General features: G+C 42.8%; 5 protein-coding genes and 1 long non-coding RNA gene across 8 annotated transcripts; 3 read left to right on the forward strand and 3 right to left on the reverse strand.

Moving 5' to 3' along the window:
- The first annotated feature begins 343 nt into the window (after positions 1–343).
- Positions 344–1,741, forward strand: LOC115758075 (putative gustatory receptor 59b). The gene is given in 3 exon segments (XM_030698589.1): positions 344–710; positions 712–1,507; positions 1,577–1,741. Coding segments are annotated over 3 exon segments (1,116 nt in total). The 5' UTR covers positions 344–555.
- Positions 1,742–2,077: 336 nt separating this feature from the next.
- LOC115757934 (sentrin-specific protease 8-like) lies at positions 2,078–3,114 on the reverse strand. Its single transcript, XM_030698403.1, has 2 exons — positions 2,872–3,114; positions 2,078–2,807 (listed from the first exon to the last, which is right to left on the reverse strand). Exons 1-2 carry the CDS (start codon positions 2,968–2,970, stop codon positions 2,268–2,270), a joined length of 639 nt encoding a protein of 212 aa, XP_030554263.1. The 5' UTR covers positions 2,971–3,114; the 3' UTR covers positions 2,078–2,267.
- A 533-nt stretch (positions 3,115–3,647) lies between these two features.
- LOC115757933 (fatty-acid amide hydrolase 2-A) lies at positions 3,648–9,736 on the reverse strand. Of its 2 annotated transcripts, none has more exons than XM_030698402.1 (4): positions 9,648–9,736; positions 5,412–5,719; positions 5,131–5,350; positions 3,648–5,063 (listed from the first exon to the last, which is right to left on the reverse strand). In XM_030698402.1, exons 2-4 carry the CDS (start codon positions 5,610–5,612, stop codon positions 3,880–3,882), a joined length of 1,605 nt encoding a protein of 534 aa, XP_030554262.1. In that variant the 5' UTR covers positions 5,613–5,719; positions 9,648–9,736; the 3' UTR covers positions 3,648–3,879. The 2 variants fall into 2 exon arrangements, with proteins under 2 accessions (XP_030554262.1, XP_030554261.1); XM_030698401.1 differs by having other exon boundaries at positions 9,614–9,689.
- On the forward strand, positions 9,640–12,419 carry LOC115757932 (cytochrome b5 reductase 4). The gene is made up of 3 exons (XM_030698400.1): positions 9,640–9,707; positions 10,006–11,361; positions 11,425–12,419. Exons 2-3 carry the CDS (start codon positions 10,034–10,036, stop codon positions 11,726–11,728), a joined length of 1,632 nt encoding a protein of 543 aa, XP_030554260.1. The 5' UTR covers positions 9,640–9,707; positions 10,006–10,033; the 3' UTR covers positions 11,729–12,419.
- Positions 12,021–16,446, reverse strand: LOC115757931 (succinate dehydrogenase [ubiquinone] flavoprotein subunit, mitochondrial). Of its 2 annotated transcripts, none has more exons than XM_030698397.1 (6): positions 16,367–16,446; positions 16,154–16,238; positions 13,172–14,578; positions 12,907–13,109; positions 12,692–12,842; positions 12,021–12,618 (listed from the first exon to the last, which is right to left on the reverse strand). In XM_030698397.1, exons 2-6 carry the CDS (start codon positions 16,208–16,210, stop codon positions 12,439–12,441), a joined length of 1,998 nt encoding a protein of 665 aa, XP_030554257.1. In that variant the 5' UTR covers positions 16,211–16,238; positions 16,367–16,446; the 3' UTR covers positions 12,021–12,438. The 2 variants fall into 2 exon arrangements, with proteins under 2 accessions (XP_030554257.1, XP_030554259.1); XM_030698399.1 differs by having other exon boundaries at positions 16,325–16,377.
- On the forward strand, positions 14,603–16,133 carry LOC115757935. Its single transcript, XR_004017382.1, has 3 exons — positions 14,603–14,928; positions 15,302–15,395; positions 15,455–16,133. It is a non-coding gene; the product is annotated as an uncharacterized LOC115757935 (long non-coding RNA).
- Positions 16,447–16,643: the final 197 nt, after the last annotated feature.

Consider the following 16,643-nt stretch of genomic DNA (forward strand, 5'->3'; position numbering starts at 1 on the left):
ACTAGAAAAAGAGACAAAACCGATCCCAGCACATTTGAAAGAAGTGCGACTCATGTATTTTTAGTTGGATTTCGAATAAATATTTGTTTATCCAAGCAAAAGCACTCATATTTATCATGGCTCCAAGGGGACAAACGGCAGCATAATATTTCTGTTTGTTTGCCCAAGAATTGTAGATGTGTGTAAAAAAATTTCCATGTGACGGAAGGTCTATTGGGAAGGAAACAGATTCGACATATAAAAATTTAATATAAAAACATATCCCCATAATCGATATTTTAATGGCTGTCTGCAGGCAGGGCTACAAATACAATCTGAGAACTTCCAGGAGGCTCTTTTAATACTAGAAGTTGCTTTTCCTGGATAGGCGAATAATTAAAACTAGTATACTCGTGTTAGTAGTGGAAAAACAATCCGCATGCTTATTATGTACATCAGTTTTCATCAGGCGATGCGCTGCCCAAGATAGCATCAATTTTGTTAATTAGCCCATGCGAACCGAGGCAGGACGAAGTCCATATAAAATATTCAGTCTTGCGTTGTAGTCCGTATAGAATGGTCGGGTCGTGGCTATTACAGTGCTATCACAATTATGCTCTGCTTGTGGGTGTTACCTCGTACCGTCGGGTGGCCGGCAGTTTTCGCCAGACCTGGCTGACACGCTCCTATGCGTTGGTCCTGAATGTCCTTACGCTTACACTGCTGCCCGGTTTGCACACAGTACATAAAGTCAATTAATTGGTTTCCCAATTTGATAATATTTACCACATACATACTGTACGCGGTATCCTACGCGTCCATTGCCTATACCCTAGTCTCACGCGGTAGTCGGGATAAAGCTCTGTTGGAAGTGGAGAGAATTGTGAACAGATTGAAGGGCCAGCAGAAGGTACATAATGTGCTCGACATAGAGGGTAGCTGCGGCTCTCTGGCCTATTTATTTCAGCTAAAACTTGGCAGTTTGCTGTATTTGTGCCTGAGCGGCATGATATCCTGCCTGATGATGCCGAATATCAATGACTGGACGCCTATCTTCTGTGCTTTCTTTTTCGGCAATACTTTGAATATCCCCCTGTTGGCCATCTATCGCTATTTTCTCGCCCTTTGGGACATTGCCTATTGCTATCAGTATCTTAATTCAGAGCTGGAGCACTTTATGAGCTGTGTGCGCCACAGATACCCTACAAATGCTGAGCTGGAGGAGCTGCAGCGACTGCGGTCACTGCACAGCCTGCTGACACGTTGCACAATGCGAATCAATAAGATCTATGGACTGCTATTGCTGACGACCCGATTCGACAATTTGGCATTTTGTGTAGTCTATGGTTATTGGGGAGTACTTTTTTCCTTTAGCGTAAAATCGCCGATATATATGCTTGTGTATGGCGCCGTCAATTATAATATGCGCCTGCTGGATTTCTACCTATTGAACTTCATGTGCGATCAGACAGTACGTTTTCAGAGCGCGGCACATCATGTCCTTAGCGAGGGCTATTGGTTCAAGGAGGTGAATATCATTCATGATTTTGACATACAATATTATATATTTAATAGCTAACCCATATTATCCTTGCAGCTGGATGCCTATGTCCTTTATGTGTGCACTTCGAAGTTGAGCCTTTGGGTGTGCGGCCTTTACAAGGTGAATCGTAGATGCTGGTTCCAAATGATAGGCTCCATTTTTGGGTTTTCTATATTGTTGCTGCAATTTCATCTGCTGTTGAATAAATACTCTTTGTGAAGCGCTAATTATATAAAAAATTTATACTAAAGCTATATGAACTTAAATACAGAGCGCTCTTATCATATAATGTGTCTATATACAATAAGATATTCTGATAAACATAATAAACAAATTGAAAGGGCTCGTCTTGCATCAGTGTAACAATATTTAAACAATAATTAAAACAAATTAATATGATCTAAGCCAGAATCGTATGTACATAAATTAGGCAAGCTAATATGATCTTTATACATATTTGATTATCTTAAAACATTAGTATAATCTATGTCAGCCTTATGCTCACAGCCACAGCAGGCAAACAATAATTTAATCAAATGAATACAATTAATATCAATATCATATTCTCAGCCAGAGCGGGCAGTCAATAATTTCAACAAATATATATATAATCCCTATCAATATCGTGAAGCGTAAACATATCGATCATATTACACACACTCATCTGCATTCGGTATTTAGTATGTATTACAATAGGTTACTTTTATAAGAGCTCATTTCAAACAATGCAATCAAAATAGATAAGTTAACAACTGCCGCCCAACGACAAGATCAGCTTAAGCAGATCAGCTCGCTTGGCCCTCACCGTATCAAAGTGCAATATGGGCAAGCCCTCGATCATCCCTAAGTGACTCACATAACCCGCTATATGATCGGTCATGCAGATGACATGAATGCCACAGTCGTAGCCATTGGCCTGTTGCAGGCAACGCATCGGACGAAACTGGGCCATACGCATGCCCAGCATACCCTTCACCTTGTTCATCAGCTTTATGGAGGTTGCCGTATTGCTGTTCCCATAGGAGTCAAAGTGAAAGAACGTCTGCTCTGGCCGAGAGAGCACCAGCAGCGACCAATGGGTGCCTCCCTCCTCAGTGGCTCCATTGTCGTTGAGCGCAAAGAAAATAAATGGTTTGTAGACAGCGTTATTCTTGTTTAGAAGCAGCGCCAGCTCGGAGTCGTCCATATACTTCATGCACTGTGTTACCTCCGGCGCTATAAAGTACAGATCATGGTTGTTCTTGTATTTGACATGCGACAGATACTCATAAAAGAAGCTCAAAATCTGCAAATCAATAAAGATATATATATATATATAGATATTGGTGTTAACTAATCGAGCTAAGTGCCTGATCGTTGAGCCAGCGTGGGCCATGCAGCAGTTGGACGTCGGACATCCGCAGACAAGAGTCGTGGAAACTGAGCGATATGGGATCTGCTTTGTTCATTTTGTTATTGTGTTTGTTGAGTCTGAATTATGTATACGGCGCACAGTCTGATTTAGATTGTGACGTGCGTGTTGCCTGAAAGTGTACGAAAAGGTTTTACAATTTTGTAATTTAGTGTTTTGGTTGCTTATGTGTTTTGTAATTGTTCAACCTTAAAATCTTTCTGTCATTTGGCAACATTTTACAAGAAATGTATAGGATACGTGATATTTTTCGTTTGTAATAGAACTTTTTCAGCGACTCCGAAACTGCAGTTCAAAGTTACCGTTCTTATGTTAAGTCTATGTTATGTTAATGTTAACTAACATTCTTCCGTTCGAATTCAGCGGGCGACCAATCTGCCACGTTTTATGCCAGGTACGCTGATCCTTACAAACTGCAATGCGTGCGAAATACGCTGGTCACAGTTTTGCCAAACCAGATTAAGAGAAAATGGTTAGAGCCGTCTTTTCACTTGTTTAACAAATTTTATTTTAAATGCAAAATCAAATGTGAGCTTAGATTACCGCTAAATTTACGATTAAAAACATATTGTATACAAAGTTAATATAATAGCAATTAAAACCACATCGAAATATTGATATTACGAGGCACTAACATGCACGTATACATATATATACATATATATATATAAATATATATATATATATATATATATATATATATATATATATATATATATATATATATTAATGTGCGGACACAGGACATGCTGATGGTTCGTTTCACAATTCGTGCAACAATTACAAACATTGTGTACACCGGGCTGTATATAAAGTTAATTAACGAGCCGATGGTAAATGGTTTGTGGTGGGTGGGTTATTTGCGGGGCCCAGGATACAATTTCGTACTACTAAAAGCTATACACTCGGCTGTGTATGTTTGTGTTTGGGTTAAGACAGAACGGCTTCACAGCCGCACCTCGGGACGCTGCCAGCCGCCAAAGGCACGCTCCAGCTCCTCGGCAACGGCCAGGCATAGCCGATCTTCGTTGAAATTGGCTATGACCTGGACGCCCAGCGGCAAACCCTCGCTGCCCAGACCCAACGGCACAGCGGTGGCTGGAAAGCCCAGCACATTCACAATGCCCGTATAGGAAAAGTTAATGGGACGCAGAATGGGCTCATTGTGATAGGGAGCCACAGTGGGATGCGTGGGATAGATGAGGACGCCATTGTCGCCCAGCAGCTGCTGCAGTGTGGCGCGCAGTTCGTCCCGCTTGGCCACCAGATGCTTGTACTTGGACGAGCCGTGCTGGCACTGTGCACTGTCCATCAGCGCCGTTGTCAGTCCAATGAACGTATGCTTGGAGGCACCAACCAGCCACTTCAGCAGCTCCAAGTAGGTGTTGATATCGTAGCGCAGATCGCCCAGTTGAAAGCTAAAGCCATGACCGGAATCATCGCGCATGTTGGCAAACCAAATGGCCGCCGATTGTCGTATCTGTGGCAGTTGCACGCGCTCAACCTGTTCAGCGCCAAACTTCTTGCTCAAATGCTCGATAACACGGCGCATGGCCTGACGCAGATCAGCATCTACGGCGGAGACCATGCGACCACCGCCATCGGACTCCTGATAAAAGAATTTCATTTTCTCCAGCGCCACGGGCTTGTTGAGTTGTAGCAGCTCCGCTTTCTCGCCGGCCATGATTTGCAGCATGGGTCGCAGATCCTCAGCAAAGCGTGACATGGGACCCAGGCCCAGAAATGAGTTCTGCTCCGCACTGAATGGTGTTGGGAACTGGCCCTTATTCGACACGATCAGCTTGCTCGGCTTGTGTCCAAATATGCCGTTGAAGAAGGCAGGCATGCGTATGGAACCGCCAATGTCTGAGCCCAGGCCAAAGGGTGAGGCAGCGGCCGACTGGACGCAACCCTCGCCGCCGCTAGAGCCGCCGACAATGCGATTCGTGTCGTAGGCATTGCGCGTCCTACCATGCACTGTATTGTTGCTCTCCCACCACATGCACACCTCCGACACATTGGTCAGCGCAAAGGGAATAGCGCCCGCTTTGCGCATCAATGCCATCGCATCGGCATCCTTCTCGGCGCGCAACTCGCGACGCGAATAAAGTCCAGCCGTATGCAGCATGCCTGGAGGGAAAATTAAAGCATTGGTAGAGTACATTTAATATATCGAAATTTATTGTTATAGGCTCACCCTTAACCGATATGCAGTCCTTTGTTGTAATTGGCACACCCAAAAATGGCTTCAGCTCGGCCAATTGATCCACTGTGTACTGTCCGGACTTGATGAGAGCATCGGCTGCGGCGGCTTCCTTTAAAGCCTCATCGTAGCGCTCGTCCACCACGCAATTGAGCAAAGGATTCACTTCCTTAACGCGACGTATAAACGATTCCAGAACCTGAACGCTGCTTAGCTGTGAAAAGAACGAGCGCATTAATGGCCAGTGGCAAGAAATAGGACAGTAAGTGTCTCACCTCTTGGTTGCGAATTTTGGTTGCCAGCGATGTGGCCGATTCGAGGAGTATGGGATCCGTTATGGCCGGCATGCGATCCCCGCTGACGCCATAGATCAAACGGAAGACGAAACGAAAGAAGGACTGCAGCAGGCCAAACAAGAAGGCGCCAATGGTGCGTCCTAGCGGCACCTTCTCCGGCTGCAATTGCTTCTGCGGCATGACGTCGTCTGATATGGAAAGTGATGCTATAGCTCTATATTGTTAGCAATTGGTATCTTTGATTGTATTCCTTTTCCTGTTCCTACTCTCGCCCATGTGTTGTTTCTCTGCCAAAGGGAAAGAAAGAAAACAATATAGGAACACAATTCTTGGCAAAAACTCAAGAAATCTTAATCGGATAAACATGAGTCTAGATTGCGTTCAGGCATAACCCGGCAAAATTTTCTTTAACAATCTTATGTAAACACATTCTATTATCGAATTGCAAATAAATATACATAGTATATGCAGTTCTGTGGGTCTGTGTACATTGGTTTAGCTAGGCAATAAAAAAACGTCTATATGCGAGTACACAAACTTAACAGTCTGTTAACAGCTGCTTAACATGGCCGTGCTAGTAACAGCGCGTGTGTTAATGTTAATATAAATAAATTGTATCTTTGCAAAAACGACATTAATTTAATTAAATGAAATTCAATAACAACTTTAATGCCACAATTGCAATACGCAGTGATAACAATTCTGGCAAATAAAAAAAGATCAAAAGATAATAATGTTGGCACATAATGGCATTAAAGCTAAGCCAACAAAGAACTATAAATATTCACACTAATTGAATGCCATTATTCATTGCTTTAGTTAAGTGAACATGAATCTTATGCTAATTGTATTAAAAATATGATATGATACTTTTTTATTTCCTGATTAAAGCCTGTTCGCTTGGATGCGAGAACTGCCTGAAGCAGAGAACCGTAGAAGCAAGGCAAATGAATATTCTGATCATTTTATGGCCTGGATTTCGTATTATTGCCCATTAATATTGCATATGAATATACGCTTTACATTTATTGATTTCAATTGATTCCTTATGGACACATTTAATAGAAATTTCGAAATTTGAATTCATTCTGCGTGCTAATAAATTATATGTGAGCACCGAACATCCACAGTTTTGAGCAATCAATTGCCAGCCACTGTCAAAGCAGCCACTTAAATATCGCCACGTTAGCCTACAGATCGGGCGTGAGTCATGCATTATCAAGTTTACGATGTCTGGGACCACAAAGCTTTACACACAGCAGATCCGAAATGATACATGACTAAATGCCCGACGAGCTATGGATATAATGTACAGAACTAGCAAACGATTCCCAGAGTGCCAATAATAAACAACAACAAGTTTGCTTCAGTTGACAAAAAACGCCTGATAAATACCCTGTAAAAAGTGCGAAATTATCTTCTCTCAAAATTGTGCCTATTTCTTTTAAGAGTAAACGATCACAAGGCTCTATATGACCTTTTTTCGAGCAGTTTTAAACTAAGTATGCCTGGTAATTTCTTGAAACAAGGACAGGAACTTATTTTACTCATAAATTGACTTTGTGGGAGTATATATATAGCTGGTCATTTCCGAAACAAAGACGGGCATATATTTTACTTACAAAATGTACAAACGCAAATACAAAAGCTGAGGGAAAAACGTTGGGTATAAAAGCTGAGGGAAAAACTTAGGGTATGCATATAAACACGCAATGGATAATTGAAGAACGAAAAATTTTCCATTTGCCCGGCATATGCACATACGTATTTTAATGACTTTTCAGAAAATTTATAAAGCGTAAAGCACGTATATATACATAGCTATACAAACTAAAATATTGCTAATTGTATAGTCGCAATATAATTCCAAATAGGAAGCGACCTTTTAGTCATTAAAAAAAAAAACAACTTTAGGATTGTTAAAAGCACTTAAAGTTGATTTAAGGCAGATTTTCTATAGCTAATTAATTATGTTCATTTTCTACGCCCCTTAGCGCCCACAAGGGGGCGTTGACTATTGTAAGTAACTAGTCTAAGGGATTAATGAAATTGTATATAAAATAAATCAATGTTTCCATTTGTTTGTGTGTTGGAATTGAGCTTACGGAATCGAGAATTTTGGTCAAGTTAGAAATAAGATTAGACACGCAAGTTTCTAGTTTGGAAGCGACCACTGTACTGGAGGATTGGGAATCGGTTAAGTGGCATTGCCTGATAAATAGAAAGAAGAAAAAAAAGCAGACTCAAGCAAGTTCATCAAACGACAAAATCTATACAGCTTATTATTTTGCTGGCATATGTAGAGTTGACATTATATATCTGCTGCAGGCACATTATCTTATCGTTCGCCATGAATGGTGTCGAATTAGCAGACGGAGTTTACTTTGGGCTTAAATGATAGCCGACCAGCAGAGATTATAGAGGGAAAAGAAGGCAATGTCCAAACATAATAACAAGACAAAGAATGGGCATATAAAAGCGTATTCCAATTAAGCTACAGCCAGAAAGAGAGCGAGTGATAGTGAGAGCGAGCGAGAGAGAGATATAGAGACAGAGTAGCCACCCACTCCGCAGCTGCATGTACGATATGTGGAAACCACAAAAAATGACTCATCGCTGCGACAATTTCACTATCCGCAGCTGCAGCCATAACTTAAAACGAAAATGTGATAACACTTGAACTAGCCATGCTAGAATCGCGAGTGCTTAACTAGGTTATGCTCTGTTAACAGCGTTTGTAAAATTTAATGGGGTTTAAAGTGTCAAATTCACGTGAATTAATTGTTTATAAATTGAAACTTGCTTTTTGTGCACAAAAAATTATAAGTAAACAAAATCTTTAACATTTAATTTTTTAACTTAAGAATTATTCTTTTGTTTTTTTTAATTACTGTTTTAAAATGGCTTTAGTTTCAATCATTATTTCCACAAAGATATACACACACAGAGTATACATAGGCAGCGTATGCCGCTACATATCCTGTCTGTCTCTTTTTCTATCTCTCTCTCTCTCTCTCTCTCTCCGTTTAAGTTTCGTCAAGTTGAAGGGCGCCGGCTGTGTTTTCGCCACTTTCTTATCTCACACATTGCGTCGGTATTTTGTAATTGTTTGTCATGGCCATAGTTTGAACAAGCGTCTACTATTGCTGTTGTTGTTGTTATTATTATTATTGTCGCAATTCCTTATCATCTGTTGTTGTGGCAGCATATCGCAACTTGTTCGAGCGATGTTTGTTTTCTTAATAAGTTTAATTGAATTGCCCGAGTCTGGGAATGGGCACGCTTCAATTTACACATGGCAACAAATGAAATTTAACACATATTTGTACGTGAGCATACAAATGAATCAACTGCTAATTATTAATAGTAAATTTAGCAATTGATTTGGGCAAAGTTTGATACATTATCAAGCAACGATATGGAGCATGAAGCAAGAAAAAACCTGATTATTAGCCCGATAAGATTACCGCCAGAGTCATCAAGCGTGCGTGCAGGTCATATTTTGATTTATGATAGGCACATTTTAAGACGTTATTAACACTTGTTGCGTGAGAGCAGAGAGAGTAAGTGTATAAGAGCTCAAAACTAATCAAGTGTCAAACTCTAGAATCCGCGGGCGCAGTTGACAGCTAATGGATTCAATAGTGATATGAATGGAGCAATTGTTTGTGTGGGTGTGCAAATGTGTGTGAGTATTTGTGCGTCAGGGTGGCAAAGCAAACGAAACAACCGGCAAGCGTTCGCTTGATGACATCATGCTAACAACAAAAAATATATTGTAAAAGGATTAAAAGTTCAAATGTGCAGTAATGTAATGCTGCACAAAAACCACAATCAGCCTGTTGATGTCAACTGCTGCAAGCAAAATACAAACAAACACGCATTCACGTATTTACACACATATATGCACAGTTGTTGTCATAATTATGCATTGCATTGCACAAAAAACTATTTTTTGCACTGTCTTTCACTCATTTTACATGGAACCGGTTCGCCAATGAGGCGTCAAGTAATGCGCCAATTTATAGTTGTCATTCCATTAAACACTGCACATACACACATACAAACTAAATTACTTCCTATGCGTACTGAGTCGCACAAATAAAACTTGCTTATTTTCGTTATTTTTTTCCGAAGAAAATGAACACGGCATTCGGTTAATAGCAATTGAAAATGCATACACAAAATTAGATGGTCAGGCGACAGGAATTTTACCCGCAATTACAACGATCCGAACAGCTGACCGACTCGTTGAAAACTGACAAAACGGATCTGGTTTGTTGTGCACTAGTAAGAATTGAGGCTGGTACACAGCTTGCGTTACAATGTTAACGAAACTTTTTGCTATGTGCAATGTGGGAAAGCTAATCCTTTATATGTATTTAAATATATGTAAATGTGATGTGGCAACGAATTTTATGCTGAATGCAATTAAAGACATTGTTGGGTTTGCACAATTTAATTTTAAGTGATTTAGTAAACCTTTGTTATCGATATCGCAGCTGCCCAGCACACCAATGTTATCGATGTCCAGCAGCTGATTTAGTTTACATATCGATTAATCCGATTTCAGCTGTTGATCCAAATTATTAAACTGCACCATGGCCGACTCAAAGTTAAAGCCACCCACATCAATGGATAAAGAGCCGCTCAAACCGCCAGCTGTAGCTGCGTTATCCATAAGCAATTTGCAGCTGCCAAGTTCGGCGCAACAGAAATTGACTGTAGGCTCCAATAACACAGGCTCGGGCTCGGGCACGGGCTCGGCAACGGGCAATCCGCGCAACAAATGCGCCCTCAAGCCTGGTTACTCCTTGATGAGCTGGGTACGCTTATGCAATTCGGGCGCTGATCTCTCTGGCACCGGCGGACGCGTTGTACCAGTTAGCCGTGCCGAGCTAGCCAAGCACAATCAGGTCAATGACGCCTGGATGGCCATACGGGGCAAGGTATTTAATGTGACACGATACATGGACTTTCATCCGGGCGGTGTGGATGAACTGATGCGCGGTGTTGGACGCGATGCTACCAAACTCTTTGACGAAGTGCACGCCTGGGTCAACTATCCCCAATTGCTCGGCAAATGCTATGTGGGTCCGCTGAAAGAAAACGTTGCTGCCAAAGTGCAAACTGTGACAATTCGACCGCCGCCGGCGCCAGCGGAACTTGTGCCGCGCTTTGATTGGATACAACAGCGTAGCGAACTGACACTCTGCTTCTATACGCGACGCATGGCTAATCCTGGGATGCTGCTGAAGCGCACGGCCGCTGCTGACGCTCTGGAGCTGTGCGTCCAATTGGCAAGCAGTTGGCATGTCTTCGATTTTAAGCTCAGCGACGCCGTCGTTTGGCCTCCAAAGGCTGTGCGTGTTGGTCATGAAACAGGTAAAATTGAAGTGGTGCTCAGCAAGCTAGTAGCAGAGCCCTGGACAACATATGGCAGCCAGAAGGTTGACAAGCTGAATGCACCAAGTGAGGAACACTATGAATATGAAGTGTTACAGTGCGCTAACTTTAATCATGACTCCTTTGAGCTGAGTCTGCAGAGCGTCAAAGAGGCGGTGCTCATGCATGTGCCAGTGGGCTATCATCTGGACATTGAAGTGCCACATAATGGCCAGCTGCTAGAGCGCAGCTATACACCCGTGCCCCACAATTGCCTGCCTTCCAACAGCGCTCAAATAGACACAGACTCAAGTCCAGGCATCAGGCAGGACTTTCTTGTCAAGTATTATGAGAATGGTGCAGTGTCCAGCCATTTGCATCAGCTGCAACCAGGCGCCACTGTTCGACTGAGTTTGCCGCGTGGCAGCTTTGCCCTGTCCGCGCTGGAGCCACATCGCAACATCTTGCTCCTGGCCGCAGGCAGCGGCATCACACCCATTTTAAGCCTTCTGCGGCCGTTGCTTCGGCGGCACACGAATCGCCTGTAAGTCACGAGTTTTTTTTAAGCTATTCATCATGCATGTATTTATTCTTACTTTACGCACAGCGAACGTCTGAAGCTGCTTTACTTCAATAAGACAAACTCGGATATATGGCTGCGGGTTAAGTTGCAGGCCCTCCAGGACGCCGATGAGCGTTTCACGTGCGAGCACATTTTATCGCAGGCGGAGCAGCCAGTCCAATGCGGCCGCATCTGCCAAGAGCTGTTAGCGCCGTTGTTTAATAAACAGCAAGCCGAGTCCTTCAGCTACGTGGCTGTGTGTGGACCTACGGGATTCAACACAGCCGCGCTGGACATCTTGAAGGAACTGAATCTGAAGCCAGAGCAAGTGCATGTCTTTCAGGGCTGACATTGACGCAATTCCCCTTAAGAAATCTTAACTAAGCTTTCATTTTTTTTAATTTTCTTTGTATTTATAGTATCAGGCTTAAGGCAAATTTTCCAACTTGTACAAAATATAGAAAATTTATTGTCAATTTTTATGATCTTTCCTAAATAAGCCTGAGATTTTATACATTTTGGTTTTTGCTTTCCCGCCAATGTATAAGCAAACTTCGTGTTCAAAAATGTTATTTCTAGCAGATTGTTTTGTTTTTATATATATATTTTTGTTTTTACATATTTTTGTTTCAATAATTTAATAAGTTTAACAAATACTAGAAAACTTTTATTCCTGACGTTTTTGTTATTTTTTTTTTACAGAAAAGGCGTCGTCGTCATTGTCGCAAATTCCTTTGACAAAGTTTTGCACATTTTTAAAATAAAAAGGAATTTCAATTTAAGAAACAAATAAAAATATTTTGTGTTATTGTGGAGGGCACTGGTAAAGCGTACAAAAGTAAAAGCTTTTCAATATTAAAGATATAATTTTGACATGGTTTTAAAACAAATCTGTGCAAAATACGGCAGAAAGCAGCAGCATAAAATTTATAGAAAGTTGCGACTCGCGAATTTTTGCACCAACAACACAGTACGCCAGCTCACTGTTAAGTAAACATGCGAGTGTTTTGTGTACACTTTCTGTTCGTGTGTGTGTGTGTGAATATGAAAGGTCTTCATCTAGTAGGAGCGAATTGCTGGTGGCACTGTGTCCACCTCGTTGTCCAGCGTGTGATCGATGACAGGTCTGTATTTAAGATCGATATCGCCTTCTTCGGAAGTCACCCAGGCGAGCGTGTGCTTGCGCCAATGTTCCTCGATGGGCTTCTTTTCCTGGTTTTCCAGGGGCTTGCTGTAGTCCTGTAATATACATAAACAAGCATTAATGGATGTAAACTTGGTTAAGAATACTATTTGTTATTCTGTTACTTACGTATTCATCAAGGCGCACTTTGAAATCTTCGCGTGCGTGTGCGCCACGTGATTCCTTGCGCGCCTCGGCGCCCACAATGGTCATCTGTGCATTGGCCAGCAGATTCTGCAGCTCCAGTGTTTCAATCAGATCCGAGTTCCACACAAGCGATCTGAGGTTTAAAAAAACCATTAATTAATTATAATTTAAGGCAGAGTATTAAGGGTGTTACGCACTTGTCGATAACCTTGACGTCCTTGAATAGCTTGTAGATCTCCTTCATTTCGCGCACACCCTTTTCCAGTATGGGTCCATCGCGGAATACAGCCGCATGATTCTGCATGCATCGCTGCATCTTCAGACGCAGATCGGCGGTGGTGATATTTCCATTGGCATGGCGCAGCTTATCTAAATTGGCCACTGAGAACTCGCCAGCATTCTAAAAGGGATTGAAGAGTTATTTAAAATATTGATTTAAGATAATATTTGTAGGTCACTCACATCTTTAACCGTGGGCGCCGGTGCACCTGGATTGTTCTCCTCGGCAATGGTTTTGGCGCAGGCGCGTCCAAAGACCACAAGATCCAGCAGAGAGTTGGCACCCAGCCGGTTGGCACCATGAACCGAACTGCAGGCCGCTTCACCAGCCGCATAGAGGCCGGGCACAATCGTATCGTTACCATCTTTATCAATGGTCAGCACCTGGCCACGATAATTGGTTGGAATGCCGCCCATATTGTAGTGCACAGTGGGCAGCACGGGGATGGGTTCGCGTGTGACATCGACGCCGGCAAAGATCATGGCAGTCTCGGAGATGCCAGGCAGCCTTTCGGCCAACTGTTTGGGCGGCAAATGGTGCAGTTGCAAGAATACGTGATCCTTTTCGGGTCCCACGCCGCGGCCCTCCATTACCTCAATGGTGATGGATCGGGAGACAACATCACGCGAGGCCAAATCCTTGGCGACGGGCGCATAGCGCTCCATAAAACGTTCGCCTTTGGAATTGATTAGATAACCACCCTCGCCGCGGCAACCCTCGGTAATTAGACAGCCGGCGCCATAGATGCCCGTGGGATGGAATTGCACAAACTCCAGATCCTGTGAGGGCAGACCCTGGCGTGCCACCAAAGCGGTGCCATCCCCGGTACACGTATGCGCTGATGTGCACGAGAAGAAGGCGCGTCCATATCCGCCTGTAGCCACAACCGTATTCTGGGCACGGAAACGATGCAGGCTGCCGTCCTCCAGATTGATGGCCAGCACACCACGACACTCGCCATCCTCAAAGATCAGGTCCAGCGCAAAGTACTCGACAAAGTAATGGCAATCGTAGCTCAACGACTGTCCGTAAAGTGTGTGGAGCAGGGAGTGACCCGTACGATCCGCAACGGCGCAACATCTGTGCGCCTGACCACCCTTGCCAAACTTCAGACTCTGGCCGCCGAAGGCGCGCTGATAGATCTTGCCGTCCTGGGTGCGCGAGAAGGGCATGCCATAGTTCTCCAGCTCGATGACGGCCTTGGGTGCCTCGCGTGTCATATAGTGTATGGCATCCTGATCGCCCAGCCAATCGCTGCCCTTGATCGTATCATACATGTGCCATTTCCAGTCATCTTGCTCCATGTTGCCTAGCGCCGCGTTGATGCCGCCCTGGGCGGCAATCGTGTGCGAGCGTGTGGGAAACAGTTTCGTGATGACAGCCGTGCGAAAACCTTCAGCGACCAGGCCAAAGGCAGCACGCAGTCCAGATCCGCCGGCGCCCACAACAATTGCATCGTAGGCATGATCTACGACCGGATATTGCTTGGAAATGGCATCTGGATTCGCTGATTTCGCCTGCTGCTGCCCTGGCGTTATGTGATAGCTTCGCTGATGCGGCGACGCGGCAGCAACTGTTGCCACACGCTGCTGCAATTGACAAATTGACAAATTGCATATTGATTATATTTAATAAAGCGTGTATTATTGTTATTGTCGGTGAGATAAGAGCAATTAGTCACACGATTTATGAAACCAAAAGATTATAATAGCCGCAATTTACGATCAGCTGTTTAGCCGGAACGGTATTTGATAAATAACCTCTGTCCTTACATTTTGTAATTTGTTTGGTAAACGGCAGCTGTAAATTTAATGACCGCATTCGTTTTTAATGTGCATTATTTAATGGGTAAACAACAAGTGTTGCCCCAAGCTGGTGATAAGCTCGTGACAAATATCGTGTAACAAAAACACGAAAAAATAGATGTAACAAAGATATGGTCAGTGTTGCCAACTATTGGAAAACAAACTATTCTAAACTGAAAAGCCTGTAAAAGCATCCAATTAGACATCTAACCAATAATGAAGCTGTCTCCAGATTATAGTCACATTGCAATTTTGCAATACACGAAAATACATATAATTTTAGTTGATTGCACAATACCATTTCTAATAGCAAGTCAGAATTGCCTCTATTAGCTCTTTAAATTTGAAGCCAGATTTAAACAGACGCAAGCGTATTACGCATCACTGGCAAGGGCAAGCCTGTCTGGGCAAATACTTAAGTCACTTTTAGTGTATATGTTTTATGTACATAGGGCAACACTTAACATTTATATTTATTGCTGCTTATAGAACTTCCAACTATTTCAGCTCGTAAAATAAGCGCATTATCAAAGCTGAAAGTGTTAATGGAGATAAGGTGACTTTCTATTTTGTTTTGCAAAAACACTGCCAATTATCACATGTATGTATGTATATACGTTCACATGCATTATACATTTATATTTGTATTTGTTTATGCAGACTAAGAAGAGAGCAGCACACGCCATTGGCCGCAGCCTGGGAAGATTCCCATGACAAGTGTTGATAAATGTCTAATGTTCATCAGTTGAAGCGGCGCTTGAAATGGCACACAGATTGATATTATAGTTGCTTATGCAATAATTGGTGTATAAAGTATAGCTCATATCAATAATTTGCATTGTATAATCAGCTGTAGAACAGTGGGCGCGTCTCTCCCATGTGGGCATTGAATGTGCTGGCTTATCAGCTCGGCAAAGCGCTTAAATAACTCAAAGCAAGACGACGCCTATCAAAAAGCCGAATTTTAATACCGCTTTGTTGCCAAACTAGACGCTAGGGGAGGGGGTTCGGCGGCGTTGGGTGCTGCGTGCAACATAACCTCTGTGCATTAGCTGCATTCACAAATTGGGCTTGTCTAATAACAACTGCAGTGAAATCACGACCAACTGGTGCATGTTTTAGGTTTACGCAATGCCAGGGAACACTTTGGTGCAGACATTCGTCTAGGCCAAAATTTAACAAATTACATAACACCGCCGCAGACTCGCGAGGTCTGCGTTTTGTTCGCACTTCTTTTCGCCTGCGCCGACAATGTCGCCAACGCAAACTTTATGTGGATTTGGTTAGTTGTCCACGTAAATGCGCAGCATTCTTGATTGTGTAATTGAATTGTAGTGCGTTTGGGCCACAGCTACCTACCATTGACGTGACTGCATTTTTGGCCAAAATCGATGGCACACGCATAATTCGGTACATTTTTGAGGTTGCTGCTGCTCCGCTATGTCTGCAATGGAAGATTCACTTTAGTTTAATGTGTACGCGCACCAAAAAGCCAACGTTATTTAATAAAAGTGAAAACAAAATCTATACGTGTTTGAGTCTATGTGTTCCAAAATGAAAAAGTTTACAAACTTTTAAAAGTTATGTCGACTGCAGTGTGGCCCGAGTTAGGAAAACTGATAAATACACTCAGACCAGGGCTGCATACTTCTTTTTGTCGGTCTAGCTGCTGGTATCGATACTTTGGCAATTGTTGAATGCAATAACAGGCGTCATTCTCAGCGGCTCTAATTAAGACCACCTGTAAAATTTATAATTCTTATCACACAAAATGCGACTAAATGTCATCCATCATCACCATTTTTATAAAAATATCAACAGCTGTCCGTTTACAGTGTGACCAGTACAG

The sequence above is a fragment of the Drosophila novamexicana genome, unplaced genomic scaffold (genome assembly GCF_003285875.2).
Source record: "Drosophila novamexicana strain 15010-1031.04,08,12 unplaced genomic scaffold, DnovRS2.1 tig00000121-arrow-pilon, whole genome shotgun sequence".
Lineage (NCBI taxonomy): Eukaryota > Metazoa > Arthropoda > Insecta > Diptera > Drosophilidae > Drosophila > Drosophila novamexicana.